Below are 26,647 nucleotides of genomic sequence, written 5' to 3'. Positions count from 1 at the left end.
GAGTACAGTCTCTCCAGGACGGGAGGACGCAGGACCCTCATTCTGCAATTGGGACAACAAAAAAAAAAACTCTGTTTGCGTGTAAACCACATGAAAACATATGCGTTTTCCCTAAGTGTAAATGGGGTCTTAATATAAAGAAGTTTTTCTGCCAGACTCCAGTGCCAAGGAAAATAGATGAAGGCAGAGTAACAGACGCAACTCTAAAAAAAATGACAGGTGCAGGTGAGACGGAAGAAAGGGGGGCAGATTGCAGTGGAGAGGGGGGCTGCTCAAGGACCATTACTGCTGCTGACACCTGTCCGACAGGTGACCCCGCTCCGATTGCCAACCCCCGTCCGACGGGTGACCGTGGGCCCGGTTCAACTGGTAACCCGGTCCAAAAAAAAAAAAAAAAAAGATACAGCTAAACACAGAACATCTGGCTGGGATCCCGAATGGCTTAACAACCATAAATACAGCCCTTGGTTGTACCACACTCCCCATGGTAAGTTTCCAAATTGTCGTTTAGCTTATATTTTTGTTCTGATTGAGCTTCTTTCTTTTTAGCAATAATGATGAAAATAACACAGACAATAAGCTAGTTTTCCACTAGAACCACTGAGGGGTCATTTTTCCCCAGGCATTGAATGTAACTCTGTTATAATTAAACGAATAAAAAACTTCTATGTTTAATGTTTGTTAAATGTTTAAATTCTTTGTAACTGATAGAATCTCAATTAGATGAAGGTTGTAACGGGATGAAGGTTGTAACCAAGCGCTTGCTCATGAGGGAATTGTTGGGTCTCTGTAGAAAAAAGAGCTCTGTCTGTACCAGCTCTGTATGGAAAGCATCCTGAGACAACTTTTGTTGTGATTTGGCACTATACAAATAAAATTGAATTGAATTGAATTGAATTGAATTGAATTGAATTGAATTGAATTGAATTGAATTGAATTGAATTGAATTAACAGGGTGATGTGCTGAGGTAAGCGTATCGTCTCACTTCCTGTTTCCGGTTGCTGCGTAGTAGTAACGTGCGTTTGTCGCTCCTGCTCCTCTGAGTGTAATTTGCTCTGTGTTTTGTTACAGTGGCCTATTGTCCGCGCTCTAAAGCAGTGCTTCTCAATTATTTTCTGTTACACCCCCCCTAGCAAGAAGAAAACAATTCGCGCCCCCCCACCCTCCGCCGCGACTATAAATAATATCATTTGTCTATAAAATTGTTATAAGTACACCTCTGCATAACATTGTATCCTTATTAACATTAAAGAAAACAAAAAAGAAAAAAGAAAGAAATATAGTTCAACTTACAACAAAGAATAACTTTATTAACATTGTTTTTTGGTCTGTAACAGAAAAGATTTTAAGTGCATCAATTTGCCTGAAATAAAAAAAAAATCCTTGTTTAAACTGTAAACATTTTTGACTGACTTATTGCACCATTTGATACTGAAAAATAAAATTAAATAAAATCAATAAATGATAACAAATTCAAATTCAGGAGCACAATATATAAAACACTTTAACCTACAAAACAAAAATGAATAAAACAATTTGTGCTGATTTTTTCTTTCTTTTTTTATCAAAATGAGGAAGTCAGGATTAATGGCTACAATGAGCACGTTTTGCAGTGCACAGCTTTTCAAAGTGAGGTTTGAAGCATGATACTGCAACTCTCAGCTCCTGCTCAATGTTTAGCTGGGACCTGTACTTGGTCTTCAGTGCAGCAACAGCAGAGAAGCCAGTCTCACAAAGGTAAGATGTTGCAAAAGGAAGCAGAATGCCTATAGTCCTCTGCCCTAAGAGTGGATACTGCCTCTCTACACTCAGCCAGAATTCACTCAGTGTCTGTGATGTGAACCTCAGTCTCAATGTGGAGTCAGACGTCATGTCAATGGTGGTCCTCCAGAGCTGAAACCAGTTGGACCTGGTGCACTGAAAGGATCTCTCACCCAGTCATACTGGGAACTGTTTTCAGGGAAGTACTTTTTAAAGAATCCCATCAGTGATGAAATATGCTGCTTAATGTGTGGAATCACTGAGGTAGCATCATAGTCAGTAGTGTCCACAAATTCATGCAGGTTCTCGAATGAATCAGTGTTTCCTTCATCAAGTTGCCTGCCCCACATTGCAAGCTTTCGAGTGAAAGAGCTGATCTTGTCTGTGACCTGAGGGAGGTGTTTATCTTTCCCTTGAAGCTGTAGATTTAGTTCATTTAGCTTTCCAAATATGTCACTCAGGTAGGCCGGTTTTCCCAGGAAGTTCTCATCACTAAATTTTTCTGCGACTTCATACTTGTGTTCCTGCTCCAAAAACACTCTTATCTGCTCTCTGAGCTCAAAAACTTGGGACAAGACTTTTCCTCGTGACAGCCACCTTGCTTCACTGTGATAGAGCACAGCTTGATGTTCAGCTCCCATCTCCTCACAGATAGCAGAGAAGACTCTTGTTTTTAGTGGTCTGGTCTTTATAAAATTGACTACACCTATAATGTCAGTCATAACCTCACTTAATTCAGGGGAAAGTTGCCTTGATGCAAGTGCTTCTCTGTGTATAATACAGCGTGTCCACTCAGCATTAGGTGAGGCCTTCTTGATGAGTGCCCGAAGTCCTTTTCTCTTCCCTGCCATGGTTTGTGCACCATCACTGCAAACACCAATGCAGTTCTCCCACTTTAGCCCATTCTCAGTCAAGAAGCAGTCCAGCATTTTGAATAGCTCTTCAGCTGTGGCTCTGTCTCTGACATATTTACAAAAAAGTAGATCCTCACACAGGGAGTTTGTCAAGTCAAAATGTACATAAGCAATAAACAAACAGTCTTTGTTGCTGTCAGTTGCTTCATCAAATTGTGAGGCAAAACGTTTGTCTTTGAGTTTATCTACCAGCTGTTCTTGAAGATCGTTAGCAATGTCATCTATACGTCTGGCGACAGTGTCATTGGACACAGGGATAGTTTTTAGTTTCGCAGCACTTGCGTCATCCAGCATGACAGAGACCATGTCTAATTCTGCAGGCAGTATCAGCTCTTCTGCTATGGTGTAGGGTTTTTTGCACTGAGAATGTGGTACGCCACCTTCTATGATGCTAACAGTGCTCGCTAGTTTACTGAAGTAGCATTCACAAAGCGGGATGATTGTTGGCAATATTCAGCACGTTTTCGCTGAAAAAACTCCAGCGGCTTATCAGCGTGATTGGGGTGTAATGTCTTTAAGTGGCGCCTTAATTTTTTTGGCTTCATGCTGTCCGCTGCCAGCATTTTTAGACACAGTAAACACACCGGTCTTTCCTCGTCTCCCACTATAGTCACAGTGAAGCCAAGCGCTACATACGCTTCGTCATATTTCCTCGTCTTAGCTTTCGGGTGACTTTCTTTTGTCTCATTATCTTCGTCTCTCTCCGCCTTTCTTTTCATCCCTGTTAAAAATTTTTTCATGTTGTCTCTTGAGGGTTTGTTTACTGCACTTCATATCGCCTGCTCGGTGCAAAAAAACCCCCTACATCATAGAGCTAATACTCCCTGCGCACACTCAAAGCATGTTCCCCAAGGTCACACGTGCCCCCCCTGGCATTGCACTGCACCCCCCCAGGGGGGCGCGCCCCACTATTTGAGAAGGACTGCTCTAAAGTAACATTAGTTCTGCTCAAGCACCCATAAGTCTGTTTATTTAGCGACCGTTAATTTTATATGTCTACGTGCTTGTCTGCTTTGCTAGCTACACCATCTTAGCCTAGCAGCTAGCGATGGCTTGTCTCAGTCCCTCTCCAGCTCTCTCCTGCTTGGCGTGTCACATGTTTAGCTATGCCTCCTTTAGTGATACTGGTATGTGTAATAAATGTACTTTATTTAGTGAGCTGGAGGCGAGGCTTAGTGAATTGGAAGCTCGGCTCCACACCATGGAAACCAAACCATTAGCTGTAGTTAGCCAGGCCCCCGTAGCCTGTGCAGACCGACCAAGTGCAGCTCCGGCTAGCCGTCCCTCGACAGCTCCAGAGCAGCGGGGAAACCAGGGAGGCTGGGTGATTGTTCAAAGGAAGCATAGTCCCAAGCTGAAGCCCACGGGTCACCAGCAACAACTTCATGTTTCTAACAGGTTCTCCCCACTGAGCCACACACCCATTGAGAAACCAACTCTGATTATTGACAGCTCCATTTTGAGAACCATGAAGTTAGCGACATCAGCGACCATAGTCAAATGCCTGCCGAGGGCCAGAGCGGTTGACGTCGACTCAAATTTGAAACTGCTGGCTAAGGATAAGCGTAAATATAGTAAGATTGTTATTCACGTCGGCGGTAATGACACCCGGTTACGCCAATCAGAGGTCAAAATTAATGTGGAATCGGTGTATACACATGCAAAAACGATGTCGGACTCTGTAGTTTTCTCTGGACCCCTGCCAAATCTGACCAGTGATGATATGTTTAGCCGCATGTCATCGTTCAATCACTGGCTGTCGAGATGGTGTCCAGCAAACGGTGTGGGCTTCATTGATAATTGGCAGACTTTCTGGGGAAGACCTGGTCTAATTAGGAGAGACGGCATCCATCCCACTTTGGAGGGAGCAGCTCTCATCTCTAGAAATCTGACCGATTTTATTGATGAACCTAACCCCTGACAACTCAGAGTTGAGACAAGGAGGCAGAGCTGCAGTCCTACATGCTTCTCTGCGCCTCCATTAGAGCAGTTACCCACCCAACACTCCATAGAGACTGTGTCTGCCCCCCGACCACATAAACTAAGTGAACCAAAAGTACAGAGAAGAGGAGTGAAACATAAAAATCTAATTAAAAAGCTGTTTTAGTAAATGAGTTAATATCAGACCATAATATTGATTTATTTTGTCTGACTGAAACCTGGCTGTGTCCTGAAGAGTTTGTGAGCCTAAATGAAGCTACTCCTCCGAGCCATATTAATACTCACATTCCTTGAGGCAGCGGCAGAGGAGGTGGAGTTGCAGCGATTTTTGACTCAAGCCTTTTGATCAACCCTAAACCTAAACTCGACTATACCTCATTTGAAAGCCTTGTTATCACTCTTTCTCATGAAAAATGGAAAACAGTGCAGCCACTTTTATTTGTTATAATATTGTTATAGTAGAAGTAGTTTCTATCAGGTTTAGTCCTTAAAGCAGATAAAGTAATTATTGTAGGTGACTTTAATGTACATGTCGAGGTTGATAATGACAGCCTTAGCACTGCGTTTATCTCAGTATTAGACTCAGTTGGCTTCCATCAGAATGTACATGAACCGACTCACTGTTTTAACCACACCCTCGACCTTGTTCTGACATATGGCATTGAAATCGAAGACTTAATAGTCTCCTCAAAGAATCCTCTTTTATCAGACCATCATTTAATAATTTTTGAATTCATATTACCAGACTACCAGTCAGTAGGCAAAAATTCTTATACCAGACTCCTGTCTGATAGTGCTGTAGCTAAATTTAAGGATATAATCCCAACAGTATTTAATTCAATGCCATGTCTCAATACAACAGAGGATTCCTATGCTAACCTTAGTCCCTCCCAGATTGACTACCTGGTTGATAGTGCTACAGGTTCATTGCATATGACACTTGACTCTGTTGCGCCCCTAAAAAAGAAGATAATTAAACAGAGGACGTTAGCACCATGGTATATTCCTCAAACCCGCAAATTAAAGTAAACGTCACGGAAAATAGAAAGGAAATGGCGTTCTACCAATTTGGAAGAATTTCAGTTTGCCTGGCAAGACAGTCTTAAAATATACAGGAAAGCCCTCCGCAGTGCCAGGGCAGCCTATTACTCTGCACTAATAGAGGAAAATAAGAACAATCCCAGGTTTCTCTTCAGCACTGTAGCCAGGCTATCAGAGAGCCATAATTCTAATGAACCATGTATTCCTTTAGCTCTGAACAGTAATGACTTCATGAGCTTCTTTAATGATAAAATTAGAGACAGAATTCATTGGCTTCTGCTGACAACAGGTACTGTTTTGTCTTCAAATACAGATATTGTAGAAACTGTTACTCAGCCTGTCTCATTTTTCAATTTCATCATCAAAATCATCAACCTGTATTTTAGATCCTATCCCGACAAAGCTGTTTAAAGTATTACTTTTAATTGACTCTTCAGTATTAGACATGATCAATCTGTCTTTATCTACAGGCTACGTACCACAGTCCTTAAAAGTAGCTGTGATAAAACTGCGACTTAAAAAGCCTACTCTTGATCTAGAGGTTTTAGCCAACTATAGACCGATATCCCACCTTCCCTTTCTCATAAAAACTCTTGAGAAAGCAGTTGCCAATAAGCCGTGCGACTTTCTAAACAATAATAGTTTATTTGAGGATATCCAGTCAGGATTTAGAGTGCATCATAGCACAGAGACAGCACTGGTTAAAGTTACAAATGACCTTCTAATTGCATCTGATAAAGGATTTGTCTCTATACTAGTCTTATTGGATCTTAGTGCTGCATTTGACACCACTGACCATGGTATCCTATTGCAGAGACTGGAACACTTCATTGGCATTAAGGGAACTGCGCTAAGCTGGTTTAAACCCCACTTGTCACATCGCTTTCAGTTTGTACACGTTAATGATGACTCCTCTGTGCTCGCTAAAGCACAAAAAGCAAAAAAAGCACAGCTAAAGTTCCGCAGGGTTCTGTGTTTGGACCAATTCTATTCACCTTGTATACAGCATGCTTCCTTTAGGTAAGATTATCAGCAAGCACTCAATAAAATTTTCATTGCTATGCAGATGATACCCAGCTATATTTATCAATGAAGCCAGAAGAATCCAGTCAGTTAACTAGACTACAAGCATGTCTTCAGGACATAAAGACCTGGATGACCTGCAATTTTCTGATGCTAAACTCAGACAAAACTTAAGTTATAGTAGTAGTAGTAAGTTATAGTAGAAAGTCACTTTCTGATGACATAGCAGTTATGGATGGCATTGCGCTGGTCTCCAGCACCACTGTAAAGAATCTGGGAGTTATCTTTGACCAGGACATGTCCTTTCACTCCCATGTAAAACAAATTTCAAGGACTGCCTTTTTTCACCTACGTGATATTGCAAAAATCAGGCATATTTTGTCTCAAGATGATGCAGAAAAACTGGTCCATGCATTCGTAATTTTCAGGCTGGATTATTGCAATTCCTTACTATCAGGCTGCCCAAATTCGTTGCTGAATATTCTCCAGTTGCTCCAGAACGCTGCAGCACGTGTTCTGACAAAAAAACAGGAAGAGAGAGTATTTCTCCAATCCTAGCCACTCTGCACTGGCTCCCTGTAAAGTTTAGAAGAGAATTTAAAATTCTCCTCCTTACTTACAAGGCCATAAATGGCCAGGTACCTTCTTATCTTCAAGAGCTCATAGTACCTTATTACCCCACTCGAACACTGCATTCTCAGAGTGCAGGTCTACTTATGGTTCCGAATGTCTCAAAAAGTAGGAGTCAGAGCATTTAGCTATCAAGCTCCTCTCCTGTGGAACCATCTTCCAGTCTTTGTCCGGGAAGCAGACACTGTCTCTACATTTAAGAGTAGGCTTAAACCTTTCCTTTTTGATAAAGCTTACGGTTAGGGCTGGCTCAGGCTTGTCCTGGACCAGCCCCTAGTTATGCTGTTATAGGATTAGACTGTTGGGGGACCTCCAAAGATACACCGAGCTCCTCTGTCTTTCTCTCCCTCTCCATCTGCACGCTTTCATGTCCTACCACGGCGTGTTACTAACTTAGCTCCTTCCCCAGAGTGTCTGTGCTTTGTCGTCTCGCAGATTCCCATGGACAGTGGCTGAATCTGGATTGTGGATTGCAGCTGCGTCTCCTGCCTTGGCCCTGCCTGACATCGACTGCAACTGCTACTACTGTTATTACATCCACTGTCACTGTTACTGTGACTGCATGTCGGTCTCTCTCTCTCTCTGTCTCTCTCTCTCTGACTACATTTCTGTCTGTCTCTCTCTGTCTGTCCCACTCTCTCTCTCTTGATCTCCCTGTCCGACTCAACCGGTCGAGGCAGATGGCCGCCCACCCAAAACTTGTTTCTTTCCGAGGTTTCTGCCTGTTAAAAGGAAGTTTTTCCTCGCCACTGTCGCCAAGTGCTTGCTCATGGGGGAATTGTTGGGTCTCTGTAGATAAAAGAGCTCGGCCTGTACCAGCTCTGTGGCGCTATACAAATAAAATTGAATTGAATTGAATTGAATTATGTGTAGGACATTCCCCTACCACAATGCCTTGGTGAAGTTCTTCTCTAAACTGAGAAAAATCAAGTGCAGCACAGAACAATGCACACTGTGTGGTTGAAGTGCCAATGTGTAATCAAGCATGTTCCATTTGTATGCAATAAATGCACCTTATTAAGTCACCCTCTCCTTGTGATCTTGAATACAGTCTGGGTGAACAAAAATTTGAATGCAAATATAATAATTGCAGAATTGCAGACTGCTTGCTGTGCCACCTGACTTAATCCAACTGCGCCAATACACCATCCCACGTGTCTCGTCTGTTTAGGGGTTTTTTTTGGTGGGTGCCGCCGGGCCTGAAAAAAATTCTAGGGGAAACACTGGCATTAGTGTGTTACTGTGTATTGTTTCCAGGAAAGAGCAGATCATAGACAGAAGAGAAAGAGAATGGAAGAAACCAACTCAGCCATAAAGCCAACATAAATAAATTAGCAGGAAGCAGTAACAAGAGTCACAGCTTCAGGAAACAAGCTGAACAGTCTGAGATTACTGCAAAGATTTAAAATGGCTGTTTCAACGGGTTGACAGTAGCCCAAGAGAAACACACACCTGGGTCACTTCTTCCACTACTTGCCTAACCTTAACCCTACCCTAACCTTAACCCTAACCACTGATCCAAAAATCAGTTGTTTTCTTACAGGGGACACAGCTTTTGTCTTCAGCTGCACCAGCCCTCCCCAACCATCCCCAATGAGCTGGTCTTGAGTCTGAAATATGTCCCTGAAAGTACACTAAGGCATACTCACAATCTCACACACATACACACACACACACACACACACACACACACACACACACACACACACACACACACACTGGCTGGCCGTTGCCCTTTCTCTCTCTGGTCCATCTATAAAAACCCATTAGTAATCACTCCTTGACTCTCAGCAGCTCTTTTCGCCGAAACAACTTCCATCCAGCCAATCTGCATAAATCTACATTAATGCTGAATTTCCCTCCACAGAAAACAAATGTGCTTTAAAAAATGTCTCATCTATTGTCTTTTAGAGGAAACATCACAGAGCAGAGACACACACACCTGATAAAATCTTAGAGTATTTTTTGTTCGTTTGTTTTTTACAGTGATGTTGTTATCACAGTATTTAAAAAAAAGGGATATTCCACTCAAATATGATTCCACCTCTTATTACTCTATTAGCAATGTAGGGTAAAATATTTTACGAAAAAAAAAACAGATGTGTTTATTGACTCCAAACTGGAATGAAAATAAGGTAAAGGTCTACCTGTGTTTCGGAAGGAGTGACCTGTCCCATAATGTAGGTTAATAAGTAAATGTCATGTGATTCATTCTCAGAGAAAGTTAGACAAGGGCTAGGATTAGGCTTCTCAACAGTATTTATGTGGCAGAAAGCCCAAAGTATATCAGTACAATAATCACGCTCCCATGGGACACGTCTCTGAAGTACATTTACATACAACAGCAACAGACACACATACCAATGCAGCATGCAGTAGAGGAGCCTTTCATGTCCCAACAAAACCAGCTGAGCTTGTGTTGCAGGATGAAGCGTGGAAAAGTGGTAGTTACTGGCTATAACTCCAGTTTTATGTGTAGCCCTCTGCCTGCATGTTATCACAGTCACAGTGAAACACATGTTTACAGAAACATTTATCACAGTAATGACAGTATTGCAAAATGTATGTCATGACAGAATATGACACCGATGACAGTGACGCAACCAGTATACCGCCCACCAAGTCATCATGATGTCAGCTCTCTTGTAAGGACACAGTAAAGCTGACAAAGTTGTTTATCCCTCTCATCTAGATTGTTTTGGTGAGAAACGCAGTGTGCTTCATGTAGCAGTCTGTCCAGTCAGTGGTCAGTGGTACTTGTAAGCAGTACCACTCCTTCATACCAATACAACACAGAGGGAGTGTATGTCCACCAGGGAAATTAGTCATTAGATGAGTGAAATCATCATTACAGTGAATTATTAGTGCGGACATGTGTTTTGATTGGTTAAGCACTGAATTTTAAGATGGGAGTATAACCTAAACATTTCATTTTTAAAATCAGAACAATTTGCAAGACATTACAAAAGCTAAAATATGGCTGCATGCTTTGGGAAACAATGTTAATTTCAATGACAATTAATGTGTTGGCAGATAGTAGTTATAGCTGGTGGCAATGGCAGTCTGTCCATATCAAGGTATCTCAACTACAGTGACCTTTTCTCTTTACATAGCTAACAGAGTTAACTTTTGACTGTTGATGATTTACCAAAAGCTGGATTTTTAAATTCTTCAAAGCTGGCTTAAAATGTATGCCAATATTTCACCTTTTCAAAAATAATAATGCTCTGGTGATGTCCAAAATGAATGATAAATCAGTCCTCTAACTGTGTTTGAAGACCCAGTTGTGCAGCATGAGAATTACAGGATCATTTTAGCTAGATGAAATAATGTTAGCATGGATTAGTTTAGGCACATTTCACAACTGGAGCTCAGAATAGATCCACATGAAATTTACTGATAACATTCCTGCTCCCAAGAGAATGAGCCTGTTTCATTTAATGGCCCCATGACCTTTCACTTTCAGGACAAACTGAACTCTGTTCTTAAATCATCTGAGAGCAAAAGCTGGACATAACAAGAACAGGAGTCAAACTTAAGTTAAAATGATCCAGATGGCAGTCATCGGATCAGACTTTCTCTAAGCCTCTTTTGTGGGAAAAAATCCTTAAGATCTCAAACTCTGCAGCAAAACCTTTTGACACTGAAAGCAGTCTCTGATCTGTTGTGCTGCCCTGTTTCCACAACGATCCTGACCTGGATAAGTGGCTGGGAAATAGTAAAGTTAGGTTTTCATCACTTTTGGAGACATTACACAGACTTACATTCATTTCCTGAAGACTTACCCGAACCACAACCATAACCACTACTTGCCTAACCCTAACCTTAACCCCAGTATTCACCCTAAAATGTAATGATTTGCATTATAGGGACCTGTATTTTGTCCCCACAAGTAAGGTGAGTCCCCACTATGTAAACAGATTTATGCCCCCACAACGTGAGTAATACATGGGCACACATACACACATGCAGACCTATACACACACATTAACACACTCAGTCTGCTGCATGACTGAGTTTCAATCATACGCCAAGAATCCCATCAGCATTCACAAGTCTCACCACACACACGCACACAGACAGAGACTCTGACAGAGCAGATTGGTTCTGCTTCTGCATCGTTCAAGACATTTCAAGGTGTGATCTGTAACTTTCCTCAAACCGCAACACAGATATTGAGTCATATCAGTGGAACATTAGTAGTTCAGTAGTTCTGCACCTTGGTAGTGGAGTAGTTTACTAGTTTACTAATTCTCTAGTTCTTTACTTTACTTACTGAATCTGTCTGTGCACGAAGCTGCTTTGTGTAGAGGTTGAGATGTGTGTGACATGTTGTCACTTGTGTTGTTGGTTACTCTGTTAAAGCTGCAGTAGCCTGAAAATTTGAACCAACACAAGTTGCACGTCACTCCCCCTCCCTCTCTGCTGCAGCTAACTCTGCCCAGCCGCTACATCACAGTCGCTAACATACTGTAGGCACTGCAGAGTGTTACTGTAACAATCACCACATTAGCTTTGCGGGTGGCTGTTGCTCCGCCATAGCTTTCACTGGCCTCTTGACGCCACTCACAGAGCTGTTTGACTGAGCGGCAGCCGGCAGCATGAACAGAGGGAGGGGGATGGTTCGCAGCGTGTGTGAGTAGTGATTGACAGATGTCAGACACTCCCTCAGACACTCCTCTGGCTCTGATTGGTTGTTTTGTGTTGGGCACGGTGGATTCTTGCAAATCGCAGTAGGAGCAGTAGGTGGGACCAATGGAGCCATTTTTTTCACAGTTTACATGTTTCATGTACTGCTGTCTGGGCATAGGGACAGTTTTAGCAAATATGACAAAAAATTACTTTTATACAAGTTACCTACTGCAGCTTTAATGGTGATGATAAAACCAAAACTATAGCACTTGTGTTTCTAACATTTTTAGATATAGATGCAGACTTTTTAAACCACCTCCTCTTTTCTCTTCCCTCACTCTGACAGATTCTGTTTCAGACTGATGTGTGCCTCATCTTGCCTGCCTGAAAGCAGGTTGTGTTACCATGACAACTGGTTAATGTTCACTGTCATCTCTTCTATCTGCATCTCATCTGCACATTTGAGAAGGGGTCTTTGACACGTTTAAAGAGGTACTGCACACTTAGACAGGTTTTTGAGCTGTAAACTCAATTACATAAGTGTACTGCGATGAAACACATCTGTGCTGGTGTTAAGAGTGACACTTCTTACCAAATTAATAAAAATCACCATTCCATGTCTTGATAAAGGGTCAATACACCATCTACTGTTTAAAAATCCTGCTGAGCCTTGCAAGGTTAATGCTGGCATTCAAGCATTTGGGATTTTGTTACATTTTGAAATCTATACAAAAACAGAGTTAACACCCTCTAATCAGAGGGCAGAAACCAAGCTCATTATCAACATACAGTATGCTGCTCGAGACTCATCTTTCACAGTTTATGCTATTTTTTGCTAAGCCTCTACTTAGCATGTTGCAATCTCAACACAATGGTTTAGACTTGTGCTTCTGACAGCTGTGTAATGATGATCCCATGATAAACAGAAGGGCTATGGCTACATACTGCCCATCTGGCCCCTTCAGCAGGCAGTTTAATGACAATAAACTGCAGTAGAACCAAAGAAAGGTAAAGAAAGTGCAGAGGTTCTGTTTGAACTATGATGCTAAAAGCATGATGAGACCACACAAGTGTTTTTCTTTCTGCTGCTTATTATCAACACGATTACTGATATTATTTACCTAACTCACCTGTCCATCTTCAGGCCATTTTCCCCTCTAGCAGCTCTCGAGTGTTTTCAGCGGCCCGCGCCAAACCATCGGCCATCAGTGCTTCCTCCAGACTCCTCCTGGCCTGGTAAACTTCCAGCTCCTGTTCTCTGCACACACATACACAGGCGAGAGAGGATGTCTTATTATGAATCCTAATCTACATCTGCTGGTTTACCATTTGTCCAAATATTACATATTTAATGTCATGTATCACTATATTATTACATAATTATATAACACAAACATCAAGCACAATTAAAACACTTTTCAGTCAGCAAATTCAAGACTGCACCTGACACATCAAATATTCCTGAACAAGATTGAAGAGAAAACATAAATCATAGCACCTGTGTGTGTTGTCTATCTGTCATTGCATGTACTGTATCACTCACAACTGAAAATACTACGACCCTTAAAACTGAACAGAAACACAAACCCCAAAAATGACTCCTTTGTTTAGAATATTAATTACTTTGTTTGAAGTTCTTTCAAATACTGTTTGTAAAATGTATAGTTAATCCTGAGAGTGATTCTAAAGGAAATGTCATGGCATCATTTCAATCTCATAAAAAGTCCATACTTAGTGGAGCAGGAATTGGAACAGAGAATTTCATGGCAATCCAACTTGGAGCTTTTCAGATATATGTGAAAAGGGCTCTTTCCTGGTTTGGGTGCCTTCAGGTCCATGAAAGGAAATCTTAATTCTGCAATATACAATGATATTTAAGACAACAGTGTGCATTCAACTTTGTGGCAGCAGTTTGTGTTTGACCCTTTCCTCCACCCTTCAATAAAGAAATGATTTTTCTAGTTTGGTGTGGAAGAAATTGATTGGTCCGCACAGAGCCCTGACCTCAACCCCAACACCTTTGGGATGAACTGGAACTACAACTGTGAGTCAGATCATACCGAACCAACACCAGTGTTGGACACTAAAACTCTTGTGTCTGAATGGAAGATAATCTTTGCAGCCAGGTTCCAACATTTGGTGCAACCAGGAGACTTGCTGAAAAGCAGCCACAGTGGGCAGAGGGGGTAATTACATTAAACAAACCGGCACAGTGAACTTCTTTCTTGCTTTACATAATAATATCACTGAAATGTGTACTTGTGACACCTAAATAGTTGTGTAAAACAAGTAGAAAATTGTCAGACAGTAAAATTTGCTACACACTAGCTATCATTGGTCATCATCGGCTGCCGGTGTGTTGAACAGAGTAAATGCGTGCTTCTTTCTTACAAATTAAACCCACTAGCCAGTCTGTTATTTCTACTTTCAAAGGTTATATAGTTTTGACAAAATATTCAGCTACTATGTAAGCCAAGAAGAGTTGGGCGTCCACATACTTTTGGCCATATAGTCTATTTCGCTCAGGATGAAACCGTTTATTGAACTGACATCACTGTCCCAAGACTCCACCTCAAATCAACCAACAATAAAAAGGAAGTGAAGAAGCGAGTTGATCTCAGTGATTAAAAACAGTGTTTATGCAACTTAGATGTTAAGCTGCTAAGAATATCAGGAGTTTGTGGTGAATTTAGACAGCTCCCTCAAAGTCAACATTAGTTCTTTAAAGGAGATGTGAGTATTTATTGTCTTTGCTGCCACAACACAGAGAAGATTTCTGATGCCTTTTGTCAAAACCAAAAGACAAAGAAACACAAAGAAAAGACAGAATCAGCCTAAGAGAGATGCCACTAGACGTGGTCATGCTATACAATGACATTTGCTTCTTTTACATTTTCAGGATAACATGAAGAATGAACACAGTTAAAAAGAAAAAGTGAAAGAAAAACAAAAATAAAAAACAAAAATGAGAGAAAAGAGGGCAAAAAGGGAGGAGAGATGTGTGAGTGTGATGTAGCAGAGGATGAATATGGGGAAAAAGATGAAGAGGAGGGAGAGGAAAGGAACGATTTAGGATGATAAGCACATTCAGCTGGAGAGGGAGGAGGGAAGAGAGAGAATTGGAAATTAATGGAGGAGAGAGACAAGAGAAGGAGGAGAGGAAGGACGAGGGCTGGAGGAGATAGTTATGGAGGAGATATAAGGGGAGGAGACAGGAGAAAGAGGAGGAGAGGTAAATTGGAATGAGAGAAAGAAGGAGAAGAAGGAGATGGCAAAACAAAGGCAAACAAACACACACACACATATCCTGACAGTGCCTGTGAGGTTGCTGGAATTGTCTACGTGGTTTTGGGGGACTCTAATCTGAGGAATGCACTGCAGAAACAACAACAACAGGATTGTCATCCGTTATCTTTCCTTTGTGGGAACAACCATGAAGTCAGATTTTGAAGTCAGAGTTGAAGTTCTATCTGGTCTTTCAACTCTGTTTCTCTCTCTCTATCATCCCTGATGGAGATCATGTCCCACCCCAGGCAGGACACGCAGACAGCACTGAGCAGCTCCTTCAATAACAGGATGCTTCACTCACAGTGTGTGAAGGAGAGATACTGTAGGTTCTTCCTTCAGCAGTCAGAAGTAACTGTTTTTATTGTGTCTGGTTGTTTTGGTGATCCGTAGTAGTCAAGGAGCGTTTGAAGCATGAGGGAACTTCACACAGCTTCAGTGATTTATTGAAGATCTGGGTGAAGATGGGTGTCAGCTGGTCAGCACATACTTTCCAACAGGAGGGGGACATCCCACCGAAGAGTTTGTTAAGCAGAGGAGAAAATGGGGGACTGACAAGGAGGTAGGAGACATATACACAAGTGCTGACTGACAGAAAGTTAATGAAACGCTACAGATTAGATCATGAAGGGATAATGTTTGTGTTCGATCTCATTAGAGATGTACTCACATCTCTCAATATACAAAAGAATCTATTGGAAATTTGTGAAAGCTGAGCCACATTCCCACTAAAAGGCCTTCCAAATACCATCATGGTAAATAAATGTATCCAAATAAAACTATCAGCATGTGGGGTTACTGCACAAGTAGGTCTGTGTTTTCAAACATTTTTTAGGCTACTGTTTAATATAGCTTTCAATTTATTCAACAGAGATGTTGAATGAATGAATGAATGAATGAATGAATGAATGAATGAATGAAATTAAATTTATTTTTGAACATGAGAATCAACAAGGAAGCATTTTTCACATGACATTTCTCACAGAAAATAAATAAAGGTCTCTACATGTTCAAAAAAGGAGAAGGAAGAAGCTAACTTATGTTTACCTTCCCCTTTTATACATCTTAATTTTCTAACACGGCTACTGTTTATTTTATCAAAGTACCGCCATTTGTCCAAATGAAAAACTCTTGATTCATCTGAGGTAGTTAGTACTGGAAATAAAAAACAATATATACATATAATACTCCATATAATACAAGAGAATATTTGAAATAAGGAAAAAAAAAATGCAAAAAATAAAAAAACTTTATTGCTAAACAATTCAGTACAACCTCTTAAAGTGGAAATGAAACATTTGGCCCACCTTCACCTCAATTGTTATAGTTTTCTAATGTGAGAATTTTAAACTGTCTCTTGAATTGAGCAATGTGTGCACTTTCTTTGGTAAATTATTCCACAACCTCACCCCATTGACAGATATGCACATGCTTTTGAGTGTGGTGCGCAGCTTGGATTGTAAGAGATTCCCTCTCCTTCTTAAATTATAACCACTCTCTCTATCTTTAAACCATTTTTGTATATTATTAGGGAGTAAGTTGTTTTTGGCTTTGTAAATAATTTGTGTGGTCTTGAAATCCACCATATCCATGAATTTAAAAAAAAATTGAATGTTTGTAATTTTAAAAATAAATCATTTGTTTGTGCATTATAGCCAACATTGCTAACTATTCTCATTGCCTTTTTCTGCATGGTGCATATTGTCTTTAGGGTGGATTTGTAGGTATTACCCCACACCTCAGCACAATAGGACAGATCAGGAAGAAAAAGCGAGCAGTATAGAATGTATGATTCAGTATGTGTCTGACTTTACAAAGTATACCATTAGTCTTTGCCAATTTAGAGCAAATGTGTTTGACTTGCGGTTTCCAGCTGAGATTGTGATCAATTATTACTCCCAGGAAGGAATTTTCATAAACTCTTTCTAGTCTGGTGTTATCACACAGTACTTCAATGGTTAAGTCTTCTGGAATTTTGCGTTTCCCAAAAATCATGAATTTGGTTTTCTTTATATTGAAAGATAATTTATTTGTATCAAACCACAGTTTTAGCTTGGCTAGCTCTTCAGAGACGATCCTTAACAGCTGTTGGAGGTTCTCTCCTTTACAAAAGATATTTGTGTCATCTGCAAAAATGACAAATTTCAAAATATTCGAAGTATTAATAATATAATTTATGTATAATATTAATAATTTTGGTCCCATTATTGATCCTTGTGGTACACCGCAAGTTATATTTAGGGGCATTGACTTTTCCTCTCCCATCTGCACCAACTGTTGTCTATGTTCTAAATAACTTCTTATCCAACTGAGCCCTACACCCCTAATCCCATATCTTTCCAGTTTTTGAAGCAAAATATGATGATTAATTGTGTCAAAGGCCTTTTTAAGGTCAATAAATACCCCTATGGCGAACTTCTTGTCATCAATGCTGGTAGTTAGTTCTTCCACAAGGTCAATTAGAGCCAAAGATGTAGATCGATTTGGTCTAAAACCATACTGACTATCAGTTAAGATCTCATGCTTATCACTAAAACTGTCCAATCTGGTGGCAAATATCTTCTCCAAGATTTTAGAAAATTGGGGAAGCAATGAAATTGGCCTGTAGTTAGTATAAAGATTCTGCTCACCGGCTTTAAAGATAGGAATGACTTTGGCTATTTTCATCTTAATGGGAAAGGTGCCCAGTTTCAGTGAGAGATTGCAGATATGTGGTATGGGATCTGCTATAGCTACAATTACTTGTTTAATTAAGAATAGATCAATATCATCACAATCCCTTGATGTCTTCTTAAAATTATTAACAATGTCAATTATTTCGGTTTTATCTGTATCTCTCAGAAAAATAGTAGCTGAGTTTCTTTCTTCAAAGATTTGTGAGACACCACGCCCTTGTGGAGGGATTATCTCATCGGCCATCTTGGGCCCGACATTTACAAAGAATCTGTTGAAGCCTGCCACCACTTCATCACTGTTTTTAATTATCTTACCATTATCAAGAAATTCATTTGGGAATCCAGCACTTGTTTTTTTTTCTTCTAATAATTGAATTTAAAATATTCCAGGTGACCTTTATGTTATTTGTATTGGTTTCCAATAATTTACTATAATAATCTTTCTTACATTTTCTTAGAATATCCATTTATATTTTTATGTCTTATATTTAATTTCTTTTTCCTCAGTTCTGTGCTTGATAAAGTCTTTGTGTAAATCTTTTTTTTTTTTTGCAGGCATTCAACAGACCCCCGTAAACCTGGGGTTATCTGGACATTTTGATGTTTTCTTTGGTTGCTGAATTGGACAGTTTTTATGATATAAAGTCAAAAAAATATTAAGGAATAAGTTATAAGCTAGGCTGCACGGTGGCGCAGCAGGTAGTGCGCGTGCCTCACAGCAAGAAGGTTGCCGCTTCGATCCCCGGGCCAGGCGGGGCCTTTCTGTGTGAAGTTTGCATGTTCTTCCCGTGCATGCGTGGGTTCTCTCCGGGTACTCCGGCTTCCTCCCACAGACCAAAAACATGCTCATTAGGTTAATTGATGACTCTAAATTGTCCGTAGGTGTGAGAGTGAGTGTGAATGTTTGTTTGTCCTTGAATGTGGCCCTGCAATCGGCTGGCGACCGGTTCAGGCTGTACCCCGCCTCTCGCCCATTGTAGCTGGGATAGGCTCCAGCCCCCCGCAACCCCGAAAGGGATAGGTGGTATAGATAATGGATGGATGGAAGTTATAAGCTGAATCAACATCCTCCTTTTCATAAACATTCCTCCAGTCTTGAACTAACAGATCATTTCTGAATGTATTCAGGGTGTCATCCGTTCTTAATTAATCTGCATGGTGTAATGCTGTAGATAGTCTCTGATCTTATTAAAATTTGCATATAGACTCCTACAATTGAAGTGTACGATTGATATACCATGCTCTAAATTGAATTTCTCCTTAAACTGGTTTTCGGTGTAATAACAACAATTACTAGTTACATAGTCAAAAAAATTACTTTCGGGGTCTATATCTATTGTTCAGTGTGGTCGCACACAGTCGCCTTCCCAGTCACACACATCCAAATTTGAGCATATACACACCCACAAAAATAGATAATGAGACAATTTATCCAAACTGAATCCAACAAAAAAACTGAGTAATGGTGGTATAAAAAATCGGCAGGTGTAGTGATAAACAGAAGAAGTCCAATATGAGTCCATGGGGGATGTAGAAAAGGAATATGGATAGCAGAAGGTCAGACATCAGCCTTAGCCAAAAAGGAAGTAATAAACCTACATAGTATGTAGCAGGGCTGTTCCATATAGGCATACACCTACTCACCACCACCATCTCAGCATTCCTTTTCGGAAGATGTTCGTTCACATACATCTGTGTGTCCTACAGTTTCCTTCCTTGTTTCAAAAGCTCCATTTTGTGTTTTCTGTTCACAAATCTCAGAATGATGGTTCGTTCCATTTGTCCATTTCTTTTGGGAAGAGTATGGCAAGCAGCGATACTCTCCTTATGTATGGAGGTGTTGTTTCTGTTTAAGAACTGGATCATCTGCTCCTCCAGCGGCTGTTTTTCTCCTTCAGTTAGGTCCACTCCACTGCTCTCCCCTCGGATGACGTTCGAGTAGTAGCGGTGTGTTGTTTTCAGGCCGCTAATGATCACATCTTCTTTTTGTGTATATTGCTCCAGCTCATCAACTCTTTTCTCCAGTTCTGCAATTTTCTCGTCCTTCAGTGCGAGTAGGTTGTTTAGTTTCCTCACATCTTCAACCAAACCACTTATTTTGCCCACATTTTCTGCCATTCCATCAATTTTCTTTGCCAGTTCTTTCAAGGCTTTCTTGACCTCCTCCATTTTAAATTTGGCTGGTGTTTCACACTTTTGACACGTGTTATCAAAAGTGCCCAAAACATCAAAAATAATTGAAACTAAACACACCAGTTGATTCTCAATGACCACGTAAAGCCATAAACTTCACTTAACTGCTTAGATGTCAAGTCATTTTCATGATTTTTGATGGACTGTTAGAGCCAAACATTCAGAGCTCCAGCACAGGAAACAGGAAGTGTGTGTGTATGTTATTTTATGTTCATTACATAAAATAATATTCATAAGTACACCATGTCTTAATAGAGACTGAATTAATATATGATTATGCCAATCAATTTCACTGTCCATTCTATGCCCATTATCACTAAGAGTGCAGAATGTTAGTAACCATGGCCCCAGGTGTCTGTTACAGCAGGTGAGCCGGATGTATCTTCAGATGATGCTCATTTTTAGCTGATTACTGGCTTCCTTTCTTTCAGCAGCTACCTGGATGTTATTTTGAATCACATGTTTGATGTCAATTTCCCTGTGTAACTATGGTGATGGCTACTGTTCTTCATCCTCATCCACCTTGTCTTTCATGCTTCATTAGTCTTGATCTCTCATCATCTGTCCTTTCTTAGCCTTAGCCTCTCATCCTCCTCTCTCCCTACAACTTATTACTCCCACTATCCAGCATCCATCAGTCATTTGCACTCATCTAATCTGTCTCCGGCTAGAGAGGAAGACGCTGGATTCACCCATTTGAGGGTCTCATCAGAGGATGAAAATAAAAAATGACATTTTTGGATATCGCCCTTGTTTCTGTTATATTAAACTGTTTTCACATGCAACATTACTCTGCTCACACATCTCATCACTTTTTAACACAACAAGGGGAACAAGGTGTGCCATGTGTGTCTGTCTGTATCTGTCTGCAGCTAAAGACCTTTGAATTACTAAATTTTAACAGAGCATTTCTATTTTAAATGGTGCACTATTTCTAGCCTTTGTGACACTGTTTAGTGGTCCAGGAAACCCACACAATCATCTCATGTGATGGTACTCAGTAAATCAAATCTGTGCATTCCAATAAGCACTGCAATCTAGTCAGTGAGTGAGATGCACACTCACAGGGCAGAGAGGAAACAAGAGACAACAGTCAGAGAAAAGTAATTTCAGATGGTGTACTCAATCATTATGAGTTCAATATGAAAAGTGAAAATAACAATTGTTGAAATATTATTGAATTTTACTTTCTTTATTTGATTGGTCAGTTGTTGACGGACGCTTATACAACAACTAAGCTACTGCAGTATATTTAGCAGTAAATCATAATGAAAGTTGCACATTATGATGCCCCGGACCTTTGCTTGAGGAAATTTTCTCTAACTTGACCTCTTTGAATTTTAAAATGACAGCATAAGTAGATAACAAAGATAGCAGTTAAAGTCCATAAAAGTGTATAAATAAAATAACAATGATTTGCCATAGAAAAATAGAAATAAAGATGAGAATGATAAGTATTGTAACAATGAAATGAAACAAACAAGAAACAAGAAATGGAAATTATGGAAGTATAAAAATCAGTCTTTCATAGCACAAGACTGTTGCAGTACTACTGACAATCCTAAACTTGGAATATGAGGCCTATAACTTATCAATCATCATTATCATTGACACAGGACAGTGACTGAAACACACATATCTATGCCCGCACATCTCCTTAAAGAGGGGCTTGGTGGAGAGTAGGCAGTAAGGCAGACAAGCCCAAAGCATATCTCTTTTGTGAAATTTCACTAGCAGGCAGCTGCTCAAACTAACTGATTAATGATTGCGAGTGGGAACAGAATCTTTGAGAGGCACCCTTTTAATGTTTTTTTTTTTCTAAATTTCTGAAGGTCATCACATTGCATATCCAGGATTTAAAAACAGGCGTAGAGAGGATTTCCACAACAGAAGAATTCTTCTGCATGCAAGTAGGGAGGTTAAGGCAGTTACATTAGTTTGAATATTTGTTATGAAGTTATCTTCTGTTGATCTCCACTGATGGTTTTGTGAGGAAATGATGAAATCTGAATCTGTATGATTTTGAAGCCTATATTGAAGAATAACCCCCAAAACCTAAATAACTGGGGACACAGACAGCCCAGGTGTGTCAGATCACATGGGGATCGCATGAGCTTTGCAGTGTGGAAGGTTTGCAAAATGAAGATTAAGCACTTCGGGATCACCACAAATGTGTGGGTTCACATCACGAGGCATCACCCAGAGTTAAAGGACATGGTGCAGAGTCAGCCACCAGTGACAGACCAACACACACTGCAGTGCTTCACCAAACTCTCTGCCAGCTCCAAGCAGGCCAAAAAAATAACCAGGTCTATTGCCTGCTTCATCGCCAAAGACTTACGGCCTTACAGTGTGGTGGAGAACGAGGGGTTTATCTGCATGTTGCAGACAGCGGAGCCAAGGTACGCTATACCATCCCATAAGTTTTTCACTGAGACAGCTGTGCCACAGCTTTAAAATCAAATCAAACTTTATTTATATAGCACTTTTCATACATAATAAAATGCAACACAAAGTGCTTCACAAGAGTTAAAAACAATATAAATTAAAATAGAACAACAATAAAAACCTATTCCTCCCACCCTCCATATGTACAAACACCCACCCTCAACTACATACATACACTCACACACACACACACACACACACGCACACACACACACACACACACTCAAACACACACACGCACGCACACACACACAGACACACAGACATTCTCACCACAGACAATAGCAGGGGTAACGAGACATGGCAGGGCACTAACGATGGAGGAGAATGCCACTTTTGGGGTCTACCAAAAGACTAAAAGAAAAGTCGCCAGTGCCTTGACCAAAATGACCAGAATGGCACTGACATGATGCATGGACATCGAGAGCAACCCAGTCTTCTGTGACATTCACAGCTCACTATATAACTGATACGTGGCTGCTCGAATCCCGTCTTTTGCAAACTTGTGTGATGCACGAAAGCCACGGCCGTGAATGTCAATGCAATGTTTCACTCCGTTGCTAATGAATGGGGACTGACCGTCGCGGATCTGGTGATTGTGGCTGATAATGCTGCCAATATGCTCGCCGCTACACAGATTGACAACCTGGCACTTTCATGTTTTGCCCATACTCTCAACCTGGCTGCTCAACGAGCTCTGAAGCTCACTACGGTGTCATGACTGCTGGGGAGGATCAGACGAATAACTGGCTTCTTCCACCGCTGCACCATGGCAAATCATGAACTGCAGGAGAAACAGAAAATTCTGCAGTTACCGGTGCAACTCAAAACAGATGTTGCAACACGATGGAACAGCGCACTGGACATGATTGAGCGATTCATAAAGCAGCAGCCTGCTATTTGTGCTGTGCTCCTGTCCCCACAGGTGAGAAGATGTGGAAGCGACTGCACACTCAGCGAGATTGACATCTCCCCTGCTGAGGAAATAGCATCAGCACTGAAATCAATGAAAGATGCAACCCACATAATGTCCGAGGATTCTACACCTACACTCTCAATTATTGCTCCTCTGCATGCTCAGTCGCTGCAAGCCACCGAAGCAGCTGGCGTTGCTGCTGGCACTCAAGTTATTCGGGAAATTAATCTGAAAATCCATGAAGATCTGGTAAAAAGATACAGTAATGTGCAGGATAAGCGCATGCTCTACACTGCTTCCTTCTTGGACCCCAGATTCAAAGCCCTGCCTTTCCTCGCCAAGGAGGACCAGCTGGAAGTCCATGCCAATGTAGTTGCAGAGGCTGCTGCACTTGAGGTAAATTACCTGTTCTTGAACAACATATATATTTGTAAACTGCGTAACACATTTATACATGTTGAAAATGGATAGTAATGTAGGTCAAAGTTAAGGGTGAATCCCACTTCTCTTTTCTACCCCTACCCCTTAGCCCTACCCCTTGTCCCTTGCCCCTTGAAACGGAGTGCCAAGGGGTAGGGCCGAAAGTCAACCCCTCCGAATTGGGACACCCCTTCGACAATCACGTACGTCATCAGTAGTCGCCGCTGCCTCTTACGTAGGCAGATGCGACAAGCTAATGCTACCGTCACATTCGATTTGTGTATGACATTCCTGCAAGTTGTATCCCACAACGCTGTCAATGTAACTGAATACCAGCAGCGAGGTTGCCAAAGTTATTATTGATAACGTTATCACTGCAGATTATCAGGCTGCCCACAGAGCACTGCCAGTGGCATTCAGCCTGGCAACAGTAACCACGTAACTGAAGCCTCGACTACTATCGATTTTTTTCGGGGTTTTTTTATAAGGAAAATGACCACTACACATTGAAACAATGTTAAAATAGACAATAAAGTGGTTTTCGTACATTTTAAAACTTCATTCATGGAGAAAATACCGGTCTTGCAAGGCATTCTGAGAAATCTGTCGTATCCCTCCGTTTGGAGTGTGCCTCGGAAAAATCTCCGTTTGGAGGGGTACATAGCCCTACCACTTCCCCCTACCCCTCCGTCATAATGGGAATTGGGACATCCCTACCCCTCCACGTGAACACGCAAAACGGAGGGGTAGGGCCAAGGGGGAGGGCCAAGGGGTGAAATGGGATTCAGCCTAAATCTTGCATGGCGCTATGTTTGCATTTTTATTTTATTTTACCATAAAATGAGGGACTGGTGGTGTGATTATATTATACATAATGACTAATATGATTGTTGATTTTTTGTTTTTTGTTTTTTTTTCCTGTAGCATCATGTGAACTCAGAGGAGGCTGACCACAGCCAGACCCAGAAGAAGGACCTGCCCCAAAAAGACGGGCCTCTGCACTGGTTAATCTATTTGGCAAGACATTTACTGGAGTCACTGTCATCTGTAAATCTGCCAGCACCAGAGCTGAAGAGGAGCTAAAGAAATATTTGGAAGCCCCTCCACTGTCCCTGTCAGAGAACCCCCTCTGCTGGTGGAGAACCCATGAAGCAGATTTCCCTCTCTTGGCTAGACAGGCTCAACACTTCTTGCACATCCCTGGCACTAGCATTGCAGCTGAGAGAGTATTCTCTACTACTGGGGATATAGTGACAGCTCAATGAAGCAGTCTTACACCAACACATGTGGACCAGCTTCTTTTCCTACAAAAGAATCTGGATGTTGCACCTGCAAATGCACAGTAATCTTGGACACAATTCATGTCCAGTTCTCTTGTCTCATGGTTTGTTGAAAATCATACAATCAGTTGCACAGTTGTGGACAGTTCTATTGTTGCAAGAGGCACTTTAATGAAAAATTCAGAGGCAGCTAGCTTATTGGTAATATTTTTCATTTGAAAAAGTTATTTTCATAACTTGTTTTTCTTTTCTACTGAGAAATATTAATGTTTTTCATTTGTGCAACAGTTGTGTTCCACATTATATTTTTGGTACTGCAATTTCCTGTGAAATGAGTGTTCAACTGTACCATTTTTATTATACAGAAGCACTTTATTTTTGTTTCAGCTTATTTTATAGCTAGCTACAGTACATAGAGTAGCAGTTGTGGTCCACAGACTGTTTTTGTGGAAAAGGCACTTTCCTTAGAATTCAAAACTTAATAAATGTAAAAAGAAAAAAAAAGACAATTTAATGTCTCCATTTGTCATTCTGTCTTGAAAAGCAGACTGGAGTAGATCATGACGATCCTTTGCACACCTACAGATTGAAGCAGAAATCATTACCAATCAAATTGTTTTGAATCGTAAATCGTTTTGAATCGAAAATCGATTCTGAAGCAAATGGTGGACCCAAAAATCAGAATCGAATCGTGCGATAGTCAGAGATTCCCACCCCTAGTAAATAGCTTCAAAAACTTTTTCCCAGAATTGATCAGAGAAGGTAGTCCGCAGTTTATTCTTCTTTCAATAACGGATTCATTTGTTGATTGTAAAAGATCATAGAAGTAATAGAAAAATATGCATATGACCTGTGCCTGTGGCAGGTGGGATTTCAGGGAATGCAGAAATATGGGTCCTTACAAAGTCCTGCATTTGGAAGTATCTGAATTGGCTAGCTTGAAATTGATGCACAATTGGTTAAAACTGACAAGTCGTCCGAGAAAAAGCAGGCCTTTTCTTGTCAAGGACATCAACCTAAGATCAGTTCTAGTGGTTCAGAAAAGATGGTTTTCAAGGTGGCAGTGACAATGGGGTTAGTTGTGTATTGTGAAGGGGAGGGGGGCAAGGTGCTACATGCCAGAGCCAAGGGTGAAGAGGAGATACGTGAGTCAGTCTAAAGTTGGCACCAACTGTTGTGTGCTTAAGTAAACCAAAGCAAAAGCTTGTGCATGTTTGCAGCCCAGCAGTAACACAAGAAGTTCTGAACTAAAATTATTAAAATGCAACTGTACCACAGAAGATTTGCCCAAACCATACATTACAAAGGTTCAAGGCTGATGGTAAGAATGTTAACTAGGAAACATACAGCTTCTGTGAATAAATCACCTGTAAAAAAAAAAAAAACATACAGATTTTGTCGAACAAAAACAACAACAAAAACAGGCCTGTTAAATAATAAATAGGTAAATAATTTTAATGATTATCTATTATTTTGGTCCAGAGGAG

General features: G+C 40.8%; 2 protein-coding genes across 3 annotated transcripts in view; one reads left to right on the top strand and one right to left on the bottom strand.

Annotated features, from left to right (window-relative positions):
- The window catches only part of mbd2 (methyl-CpG binding domain protein 2), a 62,277-nt gene that overhangs the window by 10,642 nt on the left and 24,988 nt on the right, over positions 1 to 26,647 (bottom strand). Inside the window, exon 6 of one of the 2 annotated variants that reach the window (XM_070989813.1) lies at positions 13,065 to 13,201. In XM_070989813.1, coding sequence (XP_070845914.1) covers positions 13,084 to 13,201 — 118 coding nt within the window. In that variant the 3' untranslated portion in view covers positions 13,065 to 13,083. The remainder of the gene's footprint in view (positions 1 to 13,064; positions 13,202 to 26,647) is intronic. The other variant, XM_070989812.1, reaches the window with a different exon arrangement.
- LOC139349219 (E3 SUMO-protein ligase ZBED1-like) lies at positions 22,958 to 25,366 on the top strand. The gene is made up of 2 exons (XM_070989815.1): positions 22,958 to 23,856; positions 24,805 to 25,366. Exons 1-2 carry the CDS (start codon positions 23,314 to 23,316, stop codon positions 24,961 to 24,963), a joined length of 702 nt encoding a protein of 233 aa, XP_070845916.1. The 5' UTR covers positions 22,958 to 23,313; the 3' UTR covers positions 24,964 to 25,366.

This window comes from Chaetodon trifascialis, chromosome 20 (assembly GCF_039877785.1).
Source record: "Chaetodon trifascialis isolate fChaTrf1 chromosome 20, fChaTrf1.hap1, whole genome shotgun sequence".
Classification (NCBI taxonomy): Eukaryota; Metazoa; Chordata; class Actinopteri; order Chaetodontiformes; family Chaetodontidae; genus Chaetodon; species Chaetodon trifascialis.
Note: the sequence above shows the minus strand (reverse complement) of the source record. Positions and strands in the feature narration are given on the sequence as shown.